Source organism: Hyla sarda, chromosome 7, assembly GCF_029499605.1.
Source record: "Hyla sarda isolate aHylSar1 chromosome 7, aHylSar1.hap1, whole genome shotgun sequence".
Taxonomy (NCBI): Eukaryota; Metazoa; Chordata; class Amphibia; order Anura; family Hylidae; genus Hyla; species Hyla sarda.
This window is the reverse complement of record NC_079195.1, coordinates 23,756,162-23,773,498: the sequence shown is the minus strand read 5'-3', so window position 1 is coordinate 23,773,498 and position 17,337 is coordinate 23,756,162. Positions and strand designations below refer to the sequence as shown.

Genomic DNA, 17,337 nt, shown 5'->3' with positions numbered 1-17,337 from the left:
ATAGTGATCAATATTATCTAACTGTTTCCTGAAGACTCAACTGTAAGAGACTGGAGGCGGCCTTACCCAATCACAGCAAATGCCGGTAACTCCTGGAGGTCAAAGGGAAACTCCATGCGAAAATTTGTGCGGAAAAGTGCAGTAATGGTGACTGAAAGAGACAGGTAACTATTACATTCCTTGCAAGAACAGAAGGATCTTAAAGGGGTACTCCCGTGGAAAACTTTTTTTTTTTTAAATCAACTGGTGCCAGAAAGTTAAACAGATTTGTAAATCACTTCTGTTAAAAAATCTTAATCCTTCCAGTACTTTTTAGGGGCTGTATACTAAAGAGAAATCCAAAAAAGAAATGCATTTCCTCTGATGTCATGACCACAGTGCTCTCTGCTGACCTCTGCTGTCCATTTTAGGAACTGTCCAGAGCAGCATATGTTTGCTATGGGGATTTTCTCCTGCTCTGGACAGTTCCTAAAATGGTCAGCAGAGGTCAGCATGTGGTCATGACATCAGAGGAAATGCATTTCTTTTTTGGATTTCTCTTTACTAAACAGCCCCTAAAAAGTACTGGAAGGATTTTTTGCGGGAGTACCCCTTTAAAGGAGTTTTATCATGAACAACACTTATCACCTCAGAATAGGTTATAGGTTTGTTGAGGGCCCCACCACTACGACCCCTACCGATCACAAGAATGCAGGTACAGCGGCCTCTGTATGAATGGAGTGATGCTCAGACACTCAGCTCTATCAGTCCCATACAGTTGAATGGAGAAACTCTCGACCGCCAATCTGTCAAAATACTGGATCCCTGCTTTGTCAATGGTATGAGTCCCAGAGGCAGGGCCCCCCATGGTCAGACATTTTGTAGGTGACCCTTTTAAAGCTTTTACTCTAGAGCTGCTTTCCCATTTGTTCTGCAAAGTTCAACATGGAGAGACGCAACCTAAGCTGGGCATTCCAAGGCAACCACACGATGCTCAGCGAATTCTGTGCATTATTAAAGTATTATTATTAAAGTGGTATTCCGGCTTTATACATCTTATCCCCTATCCAAAGGATAGGGAATAAGATGTATGATCGCAGGGGTCCCGCCGCTGGGGAACCCCGCGATCTCAGTGCAGCCCCTAGCATTCTGTGCAGGGCGCTACCTCCAAGACGGGGATGTGACGTCATGGCCAAGCCCCCTAGTGACATCATGCCCCCCCTCCATTCATGTCTATGGGAGGCATCACGCCCCCTCCCATAGACATCAATGGAGGGGCGTGTCGTGACTCCAATAGGGGGCATGGCCGTGACGTCATGTCCCCGTCTCGGAGGCAGCGCCGGGCACAGAATGTCGGGGGTTGCACCGAGATCACGGGGGTCCTTTGGATAGGGGATAAGATGTATAAAGCCGGAATACCCCTTTAATAAGAAACAGGTACACACATGGAAATCCTGCAAGGTTTCAGCATAGGCTGTATCTCTCCACACGAACTTTGAGTGCATCTATGGAGGAATACTTTAATGTATGTAGCTAAGCAATCGGAATTACCAGAAGAGAATATATCTCTGCAGGGTCTGACTACACACAGGGTTTATCTGTAGTCTGTCACCATGGAAACAAATAGGCCTGTACACTAAATATTTACTATCTTCTCACATTGCTTTTGATCTTTTGATGTCTGGGACAAGAAGTATATCTCAACGAACCTGCATCTTTGTTCCATACAGCAAGGACCCGGAAGATGAAGGCACTGAAAGTTGCTGCAAAGAATCCGCGCCAGTAGTTCCTCACCGCAAAGTAGGAGGATGTGACCTCAATGCTGAACAAGACACCTATACAACATTTCAAAGCAACAAAATCCAAAAACATACAATGATTCCACAATCAAGCAGCAGACCATCAAAAGGGGTTGAGGTGATAAGACCCCGGAAAGTCAGAAGTTTCAATCATAGAGGGCTTGTGTTAAGACCCCCATCAATTGCCGGAACAAAAGGGGTAGAATCAATGCGTTGGGCCATTCGCGCCAATGGCTTTTAATGGCCTATTCTGCTATCCTGGGACAGACGGTGTTAGCATAGGCCAGGGACCTTCTATGAGCCCTTATACCAACCTTTTTTGGAATCCCTAGGGGAGCCAATCACAGTCAAAGGGGCACCGCTCTCAAATGACCACTATTACCCTTTTTGTTCTGCAATTATTACCACCAATGGATCCAAATAATGGACATGTCACTATGACTATGACATGCTTCATATAGTATAGGCAAGATAGTAGTGATTCGTTAATATCCCCAGGGTGCTAATTTGTGAAGGAGGATCAGCCTCCGAATCCCAATTAGAAAAAATGTCAACAAGTAGGACACAATATACACCATTATATTAAAGGAGAACTCCAGAACATTAAAATTGTCCCCCATAGTGCCGGCAGTAAAAAAAAAATAAAGATGTACATACCTTCCTCCGCTCCCCCAGGGCCTCCGGTAACCGGCTCCAGTCTCCGCCGCGATCCACTTCCTGGTTGCCGGTGGCCGGATGAATCATACTGCACTCAGCCAATCACCAGCCGCAGTGAAGTCAGACTCGTCCGGCGATAGGCTGAGCAGTGTGAAAACGCTTCAGGACACAAAATTCTTCACTACACCGGCACCTGCGGCCGGGGCCGAAAACGTCACACTGCCGCTCAGCCTATCGCCGGCCGAGTCTGACTTCGCTGCGGCTGGTGATTGGCTGAGCGCAGTATGATTCATCTGACCACCGGCAACCAGGAAGTGGATCGCGGCGGAGACCGGAGATGGTTACCGGAGGTCCCGGGGGAGCGGAGGAAGGTGTGTACATCTTTATTTTTTTACTGCTGGCAGTATGGGGGACAATTTTTATGTTCTGGAGTTCTCCTTTAAATGCTATTGAGCCTCTACTTATTGAAATGTCTGTATAACACATCCCAAAAAAGCATAAAAATCATCCACCAATCCACCCAACATATAAGAATAGAACTTGCCTCCTAATGGAGTTCCAAAGCAACAGCCAACACCAACAGCGCATCCCACAGTGAGTACGTCAGTGTAATAATACGCCTGCTACTGATAGGCCATGAGTGACCACAGAACACATCCAGGAGAGAGCAACGCCACCAAGATACGGAAGAGCACAAAGAATGACATTGAGATATGGTGATGGATCCAGTAAGCCAAGGGCCAAAGTAGAAGGTCGGACAAAAATGCGATAAAAAGGACAAAAAAATGGGGAAGAAATGACATTCAAAAGAGCACAAATAAGACACAAACAAAGAAGAAAAAAGAAAAAAAATGATAAAATCAGCAAAGACCTCAGGGGAGGTAGACTGTTACAGTATGTGCATGCTGCTAAAACATATCCCAGGGCTGGAGAAGACTTCACATCCTAATGACCAGGATCTGATGCCTCCCAACTTGGGAAAAGCTATTTGGTGGAAACCAAATACATCACTATGCATGGAAGTTTATATAGGATACAGGCAGGATGCATGGAGTGGGGAAGAGGAGATGAACATGAAGACCAGTCACTGTCACCCGTGAGGGATCTACATGAGGTACGACTGAGGATCTACATGAGGTACGACTGAGGATCTACATGAGGTACGACTGAGGATCTACATGAGGTACGACTGAGGATCTACATGAGGTACCACTGAGGATCTACATGAGGTACGACTGAGGATCTACATGAGGTACGACTGAGGATCTACATGAGGTACGACTGAGGATCTATAGGATGTACGACTGAGGATCTACATGAGGTACGACTGAGGATCTATAGGAAGTACGACTGAGGATCTACATGAGGTACGACTGAGGATCTACATGAGGTACGACTGAGGATCTACATGAGGTACGACTGGGGATCTACATGAGGTACGACTGAGGATTTACATGAGGTACGACTGAGGATCTACATGAGGTACGACTGAGGATCTACATGAGGTACGACTGAGAATCTACATGAGGTACGACTGAGGATCTACATGAGGTACGACTGAGGATCTACATGAGGTACGACTGAGGATCTACATGAGGTACGACTGAGGATCTACATGAGGTAAGACTGAGGATCTACATGAGGTACGACTGAGGATCTACATGAGGTACGACTGAGGATCTACATGAGGTACGACTGAGGATCTACATGAGGTACGACTGAGGATCTACATGAGGTACGACTTTTAACTTAGCCAAAGCTGAAGTGTGACTTGATAGTCAAGACCTTCTAAGTCTACAGCCTGGCAGACATCATGAAATAATGGGTTGAAAAGAGGCAGTATTGGCCTAATACTTAATTTCCATCATATCAGTTTCTTAACTCAACCCTCAAAAACTTAATGGGGTACTCCACTGGGCAGTGTTCGGAATTTAATGTTCTGAACGCTGTTTTCGCGCTGCGGGGGTCAACCACTCTCCTCGTGACATCACGTCCACACCCCCTCAATGCAAGTCTATGGGAGGGGACTGACGTCACGCACATCCCATTGACTTGCATTGAGGGGGCGTGACCATGATGTCACGAGGGGCGTGGTTGACCCCCGCAGCATGAAAACAGGGTTCGGAACATTAAAGGGGTACTCTGGTGGAAAACGTGTTTTTTTTTATTTTTATCAAATGGTGCCAGAAAGAGTACCCCTTTAATGTTCCGAACCCTGTTTTCGTGCTGCGGGGGGCATCAGTTGATTAAAAAAAAAAGTTTTCCACTGGAGTACCCCTTTGAGTTCCGAACGCTGACCAGTGGAGTACCCCTTTAACCAATTATTGGACCAGCCAAGACTTTCTAAGGACAATTTTATAAAGGTGAACTTGCTTAGTGAACTTCTGTAGAATGCTGAGCATGGTTTGTGCCAATCTGTCAACCATTCCCAATTGAATCATGATAGAAAGAAAGTCTTATTGGTTGTAATGTCTGTATTCCGTGTTTTTCTGTGTTGGTGTGTATTCACACCTGTTTTTCATGCCTGACCAGTTTTTGCATGTTGTGTGCATTGGCCAGGATAGTGTTAATGTTTCCAGGCAATAGGCTCCCTGATGGGGTTATTTAGACCCCCAACTTTGCTGGTATTCCTTGCTGCTAATTGCACTATGTTTAATAGCTCCTTAGTCTCTGCACATGTATTCTGAGTTCAGCCATGGCTTCTTTTTCTGTATTCATGTATCTAGATTTTAGCCTTGTTATGTTTATACTTTTCTCAGGGGTTTAGTGTTATGCTTTGTACATATTTAGTGTTCCATGGTTAAACCTGTGTTCAGATTGTATTCTGTTATCTGTCTCTTTGGTTCTTGGAGTCTGTTTAGACCAATCCAGTTTTCAGTCCAGTGTTCAGTATTTAGTATTCCTGTTTAGAATCTTGACCCGTATTCCTCCATGTTATGGAGTTTGGCTTTTGAAGTTTTTCTTGTATCTGTCTAGTGTGAATTGTGTTCTAGCAATTCTGACCTGTATGGTGTCTTACCATCAGTAACAGTTCATCCCCTGCACATCCTGGTCCTTTTTAGCCATATTATATTGATCCTGTTATCCTTTCTTGCTCATACTATCATATTTATCATGTATCTTGTCTCTGGTTCCTGTACTGATTGTCAGTATGCTATATCTTGCCTTGATATTTCCGTTTGTTGCTATTTAGGTTATTTTGATAACCCCTCGTGTTCTTGACGTGTACCCTGACCTTGTACAGTTTGTTTTGTTATTTTGACTCTGATGCCCCAGCACATTAGTGCAGTGTATGGACCAGCTCCAAGTTAAGATTCACCACTTAGGGTGTCTTTGAAAGTAGGCAGGGGAAGCATCTTTAGGGAAAGTTAGAGCGTACTTCTTCCCTGCCCTTTGTGACATGATCATGACACTGGTATTACAAGATCACACCATTTTGTTGCTCATGTAGCTCCCTTAGGTTGACAGAAGACATAGGAAGGGTGGGGAAAAGGTCAAAAAGCCATCATAGATGCTGGTAAGCTAGGGTTAACAATTATAGGCAACACTTGCCTCCTAGTGGTGCACCAAAGCAACATCCAACCCCCACAGCACAGCCAGCCGCCAAAAGATCCAGACTTCGATAGGGGTCCTGAGTAAGGGTGTTATATAGATGGTGAATGTATGCGATAGGTCAAATATGCATTTATAATGTTGCCTTCATTATAATAACTCACAGATTTCACAGTGATTTTGAACTAGAACCTTCATATTCTGCTAAATATATATTATGGTCTCCAACCTGTAGCTCTCCAGCTACTGCAAAACTACAGTCATAGGCTGTGTGTAAACCTTCCTAGTCTAAAGGTCTAAGGGGTTTACTGGTGGAATTTTGATAACCTTTCAGGATAGGTTGTCAATATCAGATTGGTGCACTGACGATACCCCACCAATCAGCTGTTTGCCATACACGGTGTAACAGGAAGTAGACGGCTCTGTACATTGTTTAGTGGCCATTCCAGGGTACTACAGCTTAGCTCCATTTCACTTCAATGGGAGCTTAGCTGCAGTAACACTGTGCCACCACTACACAATGTACGGAGCCCTCTTCCTCCTTCACTTTTTCACTTTTTATGGTGGTGCCACAGCTCTGGCAATCAGCTGGTGGGGTGATGGGTTTGGTAGAGTGTCGGGTGTCGGTACCTCACCGATCTAATATTGACAACCATTCCTGAGGCTAAGTCTTCCATAAATATTTCGAGGTTTCTTAGTCCTCAATTTACCATCTGTTACAAGTACGGATGTATGGTGGATGTTTGGAAACACAACAATAAGTAATGGAACAATTATATTTATTAAAACTGGACAATCATTAATAAAAATTGTAATAAAGGATACACAGACCGCAGGGCCCTACGGCTGTGTTGTCTATAAATAGTGAGTGACTACCTATAGGTCTTATATCAACTGCTTAGATAAAGGTACAAATTTCTTAGATATGTGATTATCGGATACCATAAGGTCACCTAATAATGTTTCATAGACTATACATTATGGTCCTTATTTACTTAGAGTGTTGTGTAGGTTTCTTTGTGGGTTTTAATTCCCTACAATTTCGTTTCCACGGTATTTATTAAGGTTTCCCTACATTTTCCACTTTCCCTACACTTTGCTTTTTTTTTACACATGCTCTGATCTGTGGGATTTTCCTCAGCTGAAATCCACCACATTTTCTGTGGAAACCTTAGTAAATATGTTGGGATTTTGTGAAACTATCGGGAACACGCCCCTTTTCTGTGACCATGCCCCCTTTCCCCAACAGCCACACCCCATTTTCGGGTTTTCTTAGCAAAATGGAGAGTTAATTGGGGTTTTTTCAATTCAGGCGCAATTTCAGGCGCAGACAGAATTTTAGGCGCAATGTGCCCGAAACTGGCGCACAACCCGACAAAGCATGTCGGGTTTAAAATAGTAAATGAGGTCCTATGTGTTAATTATTCACAAATTTTGTAAAGAAAGATATATGCAAAGGAGGAATATATGTAACAATAAATATGCAACAATAAATGTGTGTGCCAATCCTGTAAATAAACACCACCATACATCCAATTTATATAGGTGAATTGAGGACTGAGGAACTTTAATATATTTTCTATTTTTGTACCACTCTCTGGGTGTGAGAGTATCTCAGTTAAAGGGGTTCTCCGGTGGAAACTTTTTTTTTTTTTAAATCAACTGGTGTTAGAAAGTTAAACAGATTTGTAAATTACTTCTATTAAAAAAATCTTAATCCTTCCAGTACTTATTAGCTGCTGAATATTACAGAGGAAATTATCTTCTTTTTGGAACACAGAGCTCTCTGCAGACATCACGAGCACAGTGCTCTCTGCTAACCTCTGCTGTCCATTTTAGGAACTGTCCAGAGCAGGAGAAAATCCCCATAGCAAACATATGCTGCTCTGGACAGTTCCTAAAATGGACAAAGATGTCAGCAGAGAGCACTGTGGTCATGATTCAGCAGAGAGCACTGTGGTCATGATGTCAACAGAGAGCACTGTGTTCCAAAAAGAAAAGAATTTCCTCTATAGTATTCAGCAGCTAATAAGTACTGGAAGGATTAAGATTTTTGAATAGAAGTAATTTACAATTCTGTTTAACTTTCTCGCACCAGTTGATTTAAAAACAAAAAAAAGTTTTCCACTGGAGTACCCCTTTAACTTTGTTTACTTTATTGTGAGCTGCACATATATATATATATATATATATATATATATATATATATATGTATATATATATTATTTTTTTTTCTATCTTTTATCTTTTTTCTTCAAATCAACCCCCTTGATGAGAAGGCAAGGGATACCCTGAGAAGCTTTGTTCACGCAGCGTATTTTGAGGCCCAAAACTATGTTTGTATTTACAAGTTTCACGCTTCTTTATCATTTTTTGCAGTGTTTTTAAGCACAATTTTTATGGACTTTTTTTTTTACAGCCTTTTGGTGTTTTTCTAAATATTTGATGCAGGTCAGGTCTTTGCTTGCAATTTTCAAGCATTTTGATGCATTTATGTACAAAAACTGCCCAAAATGCATCAAAACCACACATAAAACAGCTATGTTATCTGTGACATGTTTTAGGCTATGTTAATCTATCATTTTACATAGATATTACACATTAAAATACACCTGTTTTAGATTTAGTTTTATCCATTGAATTACAGTGAAAATTTTTTGGGGAAAACACTGCACAGTTTAGGTTGGCTTTTTTTTTTAAGCCGTACTTATAACTAATTTTGCTGGTATGTACTAGCCCTTTTTTGGAGCACAAAATACACTGTGTGAAAATCACCCTAATATTTTTTTTTTGCGACAGTAATAAATGTGGGCATTAAAAAAAAAAAAAACATGTAAACTTGGCTGCGTTTTCTAATTTTTTTGTATATCAGTCATGATAAAAACCTTTTACATGTAAAAAGTTTTAATTGGTCGGGGTCTTAGTGTTCAGGCACTGACTGATCAGTAGAATGAGTCGGGAGAAGTTCTGTGTCACATGACCAGGATGGTACTACAGTGATCGCTCAACTTACAATGGCCTCAACATACAATAGTTTCAACATACGATGGTCTTTTCTGGACCATTGTAACTTGAAACCAGACTCAACATACAATGCTATGGAATCTGCGAAACGTGTCAATGGCCGAAAGAACCGACCAATCAGAATGGACATTTCACTGGTAAAACCCCTGTATTCCTAAAGTGCATGCACTGACTGGTGTCCCGTACAGTACAGGGAGGTATTACATGTTCTGTACTCTTTACCTGTATTACTGAAGTGCATGCACTGACTGGTGCCTGGTAGCGCCCCCTACAGTACAGGGAGGCATTACATGTTCTGTACTCTTTACCTGTATTACTGAAGTGTATGCACTGACTGGTGTCTGGTAGCGCCCCCTACAGTACAGGGAGGTATTACATGTTCTGTACTCTTTACCTGTATTACTGAAGTGCATGCACTGACTGGTGTCTGGTAGCGCCCCCTACAGTACAGGGAGGTATTACATGTTCTGTACTCTTTACCTGTATTACTGAAGTGCATGCACTGACTGGTGTCTGGTAGCGCCCCCTACAGTAAAGGGAGGTATTACATGTTCTGTACTCTTTACCTGTATTACTGAAGTGCATGCACTGACTGGTGTCTGGTAGCGCCCCCTACAGTACAGGGAGGTATTACATGTTCTGTACGCTTTACCTGTATTACTGAAGTGCATGCACTGACTGGTGTCTGGTAGCGCCCCCTACAGTAAAGGGAGGTATTACATGTTCTGTACTCTTTACCTGTATTACTGAAGTGCATGCACTGACTGGTGTCTGGTAGCGCCCCCTACAGTACAGGGAGGTATTACATGTTCTGTACTCTTTACCTGTATTACTGAAGTGCATGCACTGACTGGTGTCTGGTAGCGCCCCCTACAGTACAGGGAGGTATTACATGTTCTGTACTCTTTACCTCTGCCAGGGTTAGCTGCTCCTTTGGACATCAGGTAAGGGCGGCTGCATTTTCCTTTTTTTAGGACATTACGTGTTCTGTACAGGACCCTGAAGAAGCTCCTGTCCTCTACATAGACCAGTGTTTCCCAAAGAGGGCGCCTCCAGCTGTTGCAAAACTACAACTCCCAGCATGCCCGGACAGCCGAAGGCTGTCCGGGCATGCTGGGAGTTGTAGTTTTGCAACAGCTGGAGGCACCCTGGTTAGAAAACACTGAAATAGACAGTGATTACAGCTCCCAGCAGATCTTTATTACTTTCATATGTCAGGATTTGCTTTATCTGGATTAGTTATCTACTTATTTTTGTTTAATCCTCGCTTTTTCCTATTTTTGGATGACATTTTGGTGGCTTCAGAACCAATTACCAGTTTTCCATAAAGTTATACAATGGTTTCAACGTACAATGGTCGTCCTGGATCCAATTAATATTGTAACTTGAGGGACCACTGTATAGACTTACATTATGAGTCTGTCCTGACCATGTGACGCAATGCACGCACTTCTCTCGGCTCGTTCTACGGATTGGTCTGAGCCCAACGGATAAAAACTTTTGAAATGTTTCTATGCCATATCCGGAGTAAAATTGGAGGGTGCAAGGATATAGAAAGGCCCCATAGACTGTTGTTCATTGGGGGAGATTTATCAAAACCTGTGCAGAGGGAAAGTTGCCCAGTTGCCCATAGCAACCAATCAGCTCGCTTCTTTCATTTTTAACAAGGCCTCTGCAAAATGAAAGAAGCGATCTGATTGGTTGCTATGGGCAACTGGGCAACTTTTCCTCTGGACGGGTTTTGATAAATCTCCCTCATTGAGCAGTGTTTACTAATGGGAGAAACTTTCACTAAGGGTGCCTCAATATCCATTAGTGAAAGATTGGTTGAGCCTAAAGACTTCCGTGGGACTGTCGGACTGTTTTAAAGGGGTACTCCCGTGGAAATTTTTTTTTTTTTTTTTAATCAACTGGTGCCAGAAAGTTAAGCAGATTTGTAAATTACTTCTATTAAAAAAATCCTAATCCTTCCAGTACTTTTTAGGGGCTGTATACTACAGAGGAAATGCTTTACTTTTTAGATTTCTCTGATGTCATGACCACAGTGCTCTCTGCTGACATTTCTGTCCATTTTAGGAACTGTCCAGAGCAGCCTATGTTTGCTATGGGGATTTTCTCCTGCTCTGGACAGTTCCTAAAATGGACAGCAGAGGTCAGCAGAGAGCACTGTGGTCATGACATCAGAGCAATCTAAAAAGTAAAGCATTTCCTCTGTAGTATATATAGCCCCTAATAAGTACTGGAAGGATTAAGATTCTTTTTAATAGAAGTAATTTACAAATCTGTTTAACTTTCTGGCACCAGTTGATTTAACTCCTTAAGGACGTAGGGCGTACCTGTACGCCCTACGCCCACTCCCGGTGTTTAAAACGGGGTCACGCAGTGACCCGCCATCGCACCGGGTCGGTTCCGGCTGCTAATCATAGCCGGGACCCTGGGCTAACAGCGCGCAGCATCGATTGTTGTGCCGCGCGCTATTAACCCTTCAGACGCGGCTATCAACGTTGACCGCCGCGTCTGAAAACGAAAGTAAACGCTTCCCGGCAGCTCAGTCGGGCTGATCGGGACATCGCGATAAAATCGCGATGTTCTGATCAGCTGGGACGCAGGCGGAGGTCTCCTTACCTGTCTCCACGGCGTCCGATCGTCGATTGATTGCTCCAAGCCTGAGCTACAGGCTTGAGCAATCGAGCACCTATCTCACTGATCCGTGCAAAGCTATGGCTTTGCAGGGATCAGCATAGGAGATCAGTGTGTGCAGTGTTATAGGCCCCTATGGGATAACAATGATCAGTGTGTGCAGTGTTATAGGTCCCTATGGGAGCTATAGCACTGCAAAAAAAAGTGGAAAAAAAGTTAACAAAGGTCATTTAACCCCTCCCCTAATAAAAGTTTGAATCACCCCCCTTTTCCCATAAAAAAAAAAACAGTGTAAATAAAAATAAAAATAAACATATGTGGTATCGCCGTGTGCGAAAATATCCCAACTATAAAAATATATTGTTAATTAAATCGCATGGTCAATGGCGTGCGCGCAAAAAACTTCCAAAGTCCAAAATAGTGCATTTTTGGTCACTTTTTATATCATGAAAAAATGAATAAAAAGCTATCAAAAAGTCTGATCAATACAAAAATGGTACCGAAAAAATAAAAAAGTTATAGGGGTTAGAAGATGAGAATTTTTAACATATAAATTTTCCTGCATGTAGTTAAGATTTTTTTCCGAAGTACGACAATATCCAACCTATATATGTAGGGTATCATTTTAACCGTATGGACCTACAGAATAAAGATAACGGGTTATTTTTTGCCGAAAAATGCACTACGTAGAAACGGAAGCCACCAAAAATTACAAAATTCAATTTTTTCTTCAATTTTGTCGCACAATGAATTTTTTTTCTGTTACGCCGTGGATTTTTGGGTAAAATTACTAATGTCACCGCAAAGAAGAATTGGTGGCGCAAAAAAAGAAGCCATCATATGAAATTTTAAGTTCAAAATTGAAAACGTTATGATTTTTAGAAAGTGATGAGGAAAAAATGAAAATGCAAAAACGGAAAAACCCTGCGCCCTTAAGGGGTTGAAAAAAAAAAACTTTTCTTCGGGAGTACCCCTTTAAGTATATAGGGATGTCCCAAATCTTCCCTGACGTAAAATGTTGCGGTGGCTGGGAAAGGTTTAGGCATACCCAATACTTAGCCATGCTATATTGCCAATGGCAACCAATTTACCAATTGCTCTATACATTATGTCAATAAAACATAACCTTTATTATTTGATATTTTAATTAATTAATTGATTTATATTTATTGATTATCATATATATATATATATATATATATATATATATATATATACTATTTTAACACTTTGTTATGTTGCTCCTTGTGTTACAGTCTAAAAAATTTAGTTTTTCTCATTATTCTGCACTCAATACCCCGTAATGTGAAAAAAATTAGAATTTTAGAAATGTTTCCACTGTATATATTATGTTAATATAAGTTTTATTTTACTGTCACAACAGCAACTGATAAGTCAGCCCCATTGGTTGCCATTGGCAATATAGCAGGTTTGTATATTTAATTGACTTTCCAGTTGTTTGGAGTAATTTTTTACTTTACCCAACAGTTAAAGGAGTTCTCCACCCCAGACATCTTATCCCCATCCAAAGTTTAGGGGATAAGATGTCTGATCGCGGGGGTCCCACCACTGAGAACCCCTGCGATCTCTGCTGCGGCACCCTGCTGCAATGCAGGGGACGAAGCATCGTGACGCCATGGCTCCGTCGCCATGACATCACACCCTGCCCTCTTAATACAAGTCTATGAGAGGGGGTGTGACAATCACCACGCCCCCTCCCATACACTTGTATTGAGTGGGCGGAACGTGACGTCACTTGGGGCGGAACCGTTACATCACGATACTTTGGATAGGGGATAAGATGCTGGGGCGGAGAACCCCTATAAGTCTATTAGATAAATCCCTACCTAAGGTATCATGCGGGGACTTATTCCCATTTACCTATGGAAAACACAAGCGAGCTGAGCAGGTATGTATCTCCTGGAATCAGGAAGAATAGCTGCCAGTCCACTACATGTTTGGCCAGCAGCTATCTAACGTGTAGAAAATTTTTGTCTAAAATTAAGTCTTAAATTATTGTGACACATTTTTTGGCACCAGTAGGGTTATTTTTTTAATAGCTTAAAGGGGTACTCCCGTGGAAAACTTAGTTTTTTTTAAATCAACTGGTGCCAGAAAGATAAACAGCTTTGTAAATCACTTCTATTAAAAAAAATCTTAATCCTTCCAGTACTTTTTAGGGGCTGTATACTAAAGAGAAATCCAAAAAAGAAATGCATTTCCTGTGATGTCCTGACCACAGTGCTCTCTGCTGACCTCTGCTGTCCATTTTAGGAACTGTCCAGAGCAGCATAGGTTTGCTATGGGGATTTTCTTCTTCTCTGGACAGTTCCTAAAATGGACAGCAGAGGTCAGCAGAGAGCACTGTGGTCAGGACATCACAGGAAATGCATTCCTTTTTTTGGATTTCTCTTTAGTATACAGCCCCTAAAAAGTACTGGAAGGATTAAGATTTTTTAATAGAAGTGATTTACAAATCCGTTTAACTTTCTGGTACCAGTTGATTTCAAAAACAAAGTTTTCCACGGGAGTACCCCTTTAAATGTGGAAATGACATGATGAGGAGCAAGAATGGGAAACTCTATGAATGAAGTCACCAATGTTAGACTATTAGTACAATGCATGTTACTTAAAAAGATGTAAATGCCCCTTAAAATAAAAATAAATGTAATTTAATACCTGGTAACATTGGTCTGTATAGATAGACCGTATCATATGGCAAAATACAAAGCATTATCAGATTAGTACCAGCTGAACACGTTCTATACATTCTCCCAGCAACTCAAAGCCAAGGCAACTTTGGAGCCTATAGCAGCCATTACCAGCCAAGAAACCAGTCAAGAGGAAGGCAAACAAGGGGTTAATGTAAAATATAACTTCAGCTCCTTACCTCATAGACTCCACAGAACACAGACATGAATTTGCTTAGAACGGCCGCACAGATACTCGCAATGTGCACAAATGGGCCCTGAAACACAAGAACATGGGTATCAATACCAAAATTGTATTATTATTTTTGCTAACAAAATGTATTATTCAAGTATCTTTAAAGAGTACCTGTCGTCATCTAAACTTTCCCTGATCCCCCTCCCATCTGTCCCTTACTCTAACTATGCCTATCCCTGTGTTTATTGAGATTTAAAATGCTGTGGAAATACCTTTTTTTATCCCTCTTCATTAGCTCAGGAGCACTGTCTTTCTGAGGGGTGGAAGGAGGCGGGTCCCGGCAGGCATGATGTCACATGAAGCCTGGCCGGGACTCTGCTTCTGCCAGTCTTCCTGTATGCTGCTCTCCCTCTGATCTTGCACACAGCACCGCCTTACCATCAGTCCCCAAAGCATGTTCGCTCCGGGTCTGATAACTGGCATTCACGGGGCCGGAGGATTGTGAAGTCACGGCTCCGCCCCATGTGATGTCAAGCTCCGCCCCCTCAATGCAAGCCTATGGGAGGGGGCGTGACGCTGTCACGCCCCCTCCCATACGCTTGCATTGAGGGGGTGGAGCGTGACATCACATGGGGGGGGGGGGCCATTACATCACAATGCTCCGGCCCCATGATCACCAGTCATCACACCCGGAGCGAACATGCTTTGGGGACTGATGGTAACACGGTGCTGTGTGCAAGATCACGGGGGTCCCCAGCAGCAGGACCCCCGTGATCAGGCATCTCATCCCCTATCTTTTGGATAGGGGATAAGATGTCTTAGCGCTGGAATACACCTTTAAAGAGTACCTGTCATCAACAAAAACTTTTAATATGTTGTTTATAATCATTAATGAAGAGATATTGTAATATATCTTCATTAAAAAATATTAATATTTATACCAGTTTTTTCATTTTATACTTTTGGCCACTAGGGGTCTCTCTTCTATGCCTGGTCGGCAGGCAGCTTCCTATGCTTTTCATAGTAAGTGTATAGCTTTTAGGGCTAATGCTGAAAGGGTTCTGGTCCTTCCACCGGAAGTTCAGTACTCTCAGCTCACAGGCTGGGAGAGAGTCCTGAGCTGAGAGTACTGAACTGGATAGGGGATAAGATGTCTTAGCGCTGGAGTACCCCTTTAAGAGGATCTGTGGCCAACACCAAGAATTAAGATATTACTGTCATTACATAGCTTAGGGTGCCCTGGTCACACATCTTTTTAAACGTTTTTGATATCCCCTCTATTCATGAGGTATGAGGGTTTATAGTTTGTCTTACTATTCTGGGAGTCAGTCAGATGGGTGGGAACTGAATTTTAGTACTGGGAGTGGTGATGGGCGGGATACAGTCAGGGGTGTAGATGTTGTACATTAAGGGGTGTGTATGCCTTATACACGCCCCTGGCTGTATAATCCCACCCTTCACCTTATAGTCACTCCCATTATTAAAACTAAGTTCACGCCCATCTGACTGTTCCTTGAATTGTCAAACTATAAACCCTCATATCTCAGGAATGGAAAGGCGTATAAAGAAACTGTAAAAAGGTGTGTGATCAGGGTGCTCCGAGCTATTTAGTGATTATACAATCACATTTTCTGGCTTTGTCACAGATCCTCTTTAATAGGAAGCACATAGTCTGCTACTGTACCTATGGGCAACTTAGATTTTATAGGATAGTGCATTAAAATAAATCATGGTATAGACCTATACTATGTCCATGTTTCATAGTTGTTCTCAACACTAACCATCCTAGACTACAAAACAGTAAATCTACCTAGTTACTTATCAATATATGGAAGGCCACAGACTGGCTCACCATAGTATCTTCCTCTTGGTCTGGTTTCTGGTTCGATAATATGCTCCAAAAGCCCAGAATGTTAGGCAAAGTTACATGTATTTTCTGGGTTTAGTCAAACATATAGTATTTCTACCTGTGTTTAATATATAGAAGTATTAAAAGTGGGAGTAGTGAACAAGAAATAGACATTTTAGGCCAAGTTATGTGTATTTTCTGGGTTTAATAAAATCTATAGTATTTCTACTTAGGTTTAACATCAATACACATTGAAAGCGTTGAGAGTGAATATGGAATAGGCATCTAAGCCTAATTTATGTGTATTCTCTGGGTTTAATCAAAACCAACTTAAAACTACTTAAATACAATTACAGTTCAGAGCTCTTAGGCAGTGTTTTACATGTGTTTTGAGGTTTCTTTAATTGCTGATTCACAGAGAATCTGTACGAAACGAACCAAACTTTTCAGAAAAATTTAGCGGACCTGCCAAGTTGAACTTTTTAAAAATCTCACTCTACTAGTGACCATATTAGTTGTCAAAGAAGTAAAAAATTAAATCATATTGTTTTATCTCATGCATTGAGCCCTCTCAGTCTGTGTCAACCAATCATTACAAAACAAGCGGCAGCTGGGTTTTAGGTTTTGGCAGAATCGAATTTCATGGGCCCCTGATAGGGAATCCCTCCCGAGCCCAGCATGTTCATCTATCTATCTCTTTCCCAACTTATCAAGTGACGGAGATTCTGCCCAGTGTATTATTTATAGCTGGAATTATCATGAAGGTGAAATCCAGAGCAAGAACGTCTGCTAATGTTTGTTTTGGACATGGACAGTTTTTGTGTTTACTTTTCCTCACATATTACATCATATGACCCCAAGTTAAAGGGAATGTAATATCATGAAATATTATTCAATTATTTTTTATTATAAAAAATTGTGGTTTTAAATTATCATCTATATAAAATAATT

The 17,337-nt window shown here is 41.8% G+C and overlaps 1 protein-coding gene across 2 annotated transcripts in view; it reads right to left on the bottom strand.

Annotated features, from left to right (window-relative positions):
* The window catches only part of CLCN1 (chloride voltage-gated channel 1), a 185,244-nt gene that overhangs the window by 64,473 nt on the left and 103,434 nt on the right, over positions 1-17,337 (bottom strand). For both annotated transcript variants that reach the window (XM_056529083.1, XM_056529084.1), the window contains 4 exons: positions 14,542-14,619; positions 5,988-6,066; positions 1,689-1,814; positions 67-151 (listed from right to left, as the gene is read on the bottom strand). In XM_056529083.1, the coding sequence (XP_056385058.1) occupies positions 67-151; positions 1,689-1,814; positions 5,988-6,066; positions 14,542-14,619 (368 nt within the window). The remainder of the gene's footprint in view (positions 1-66; positions 152-1,688; positions 1,815-5,987; positions 6,067-14,541; positions 14,620-17,337) is intronic.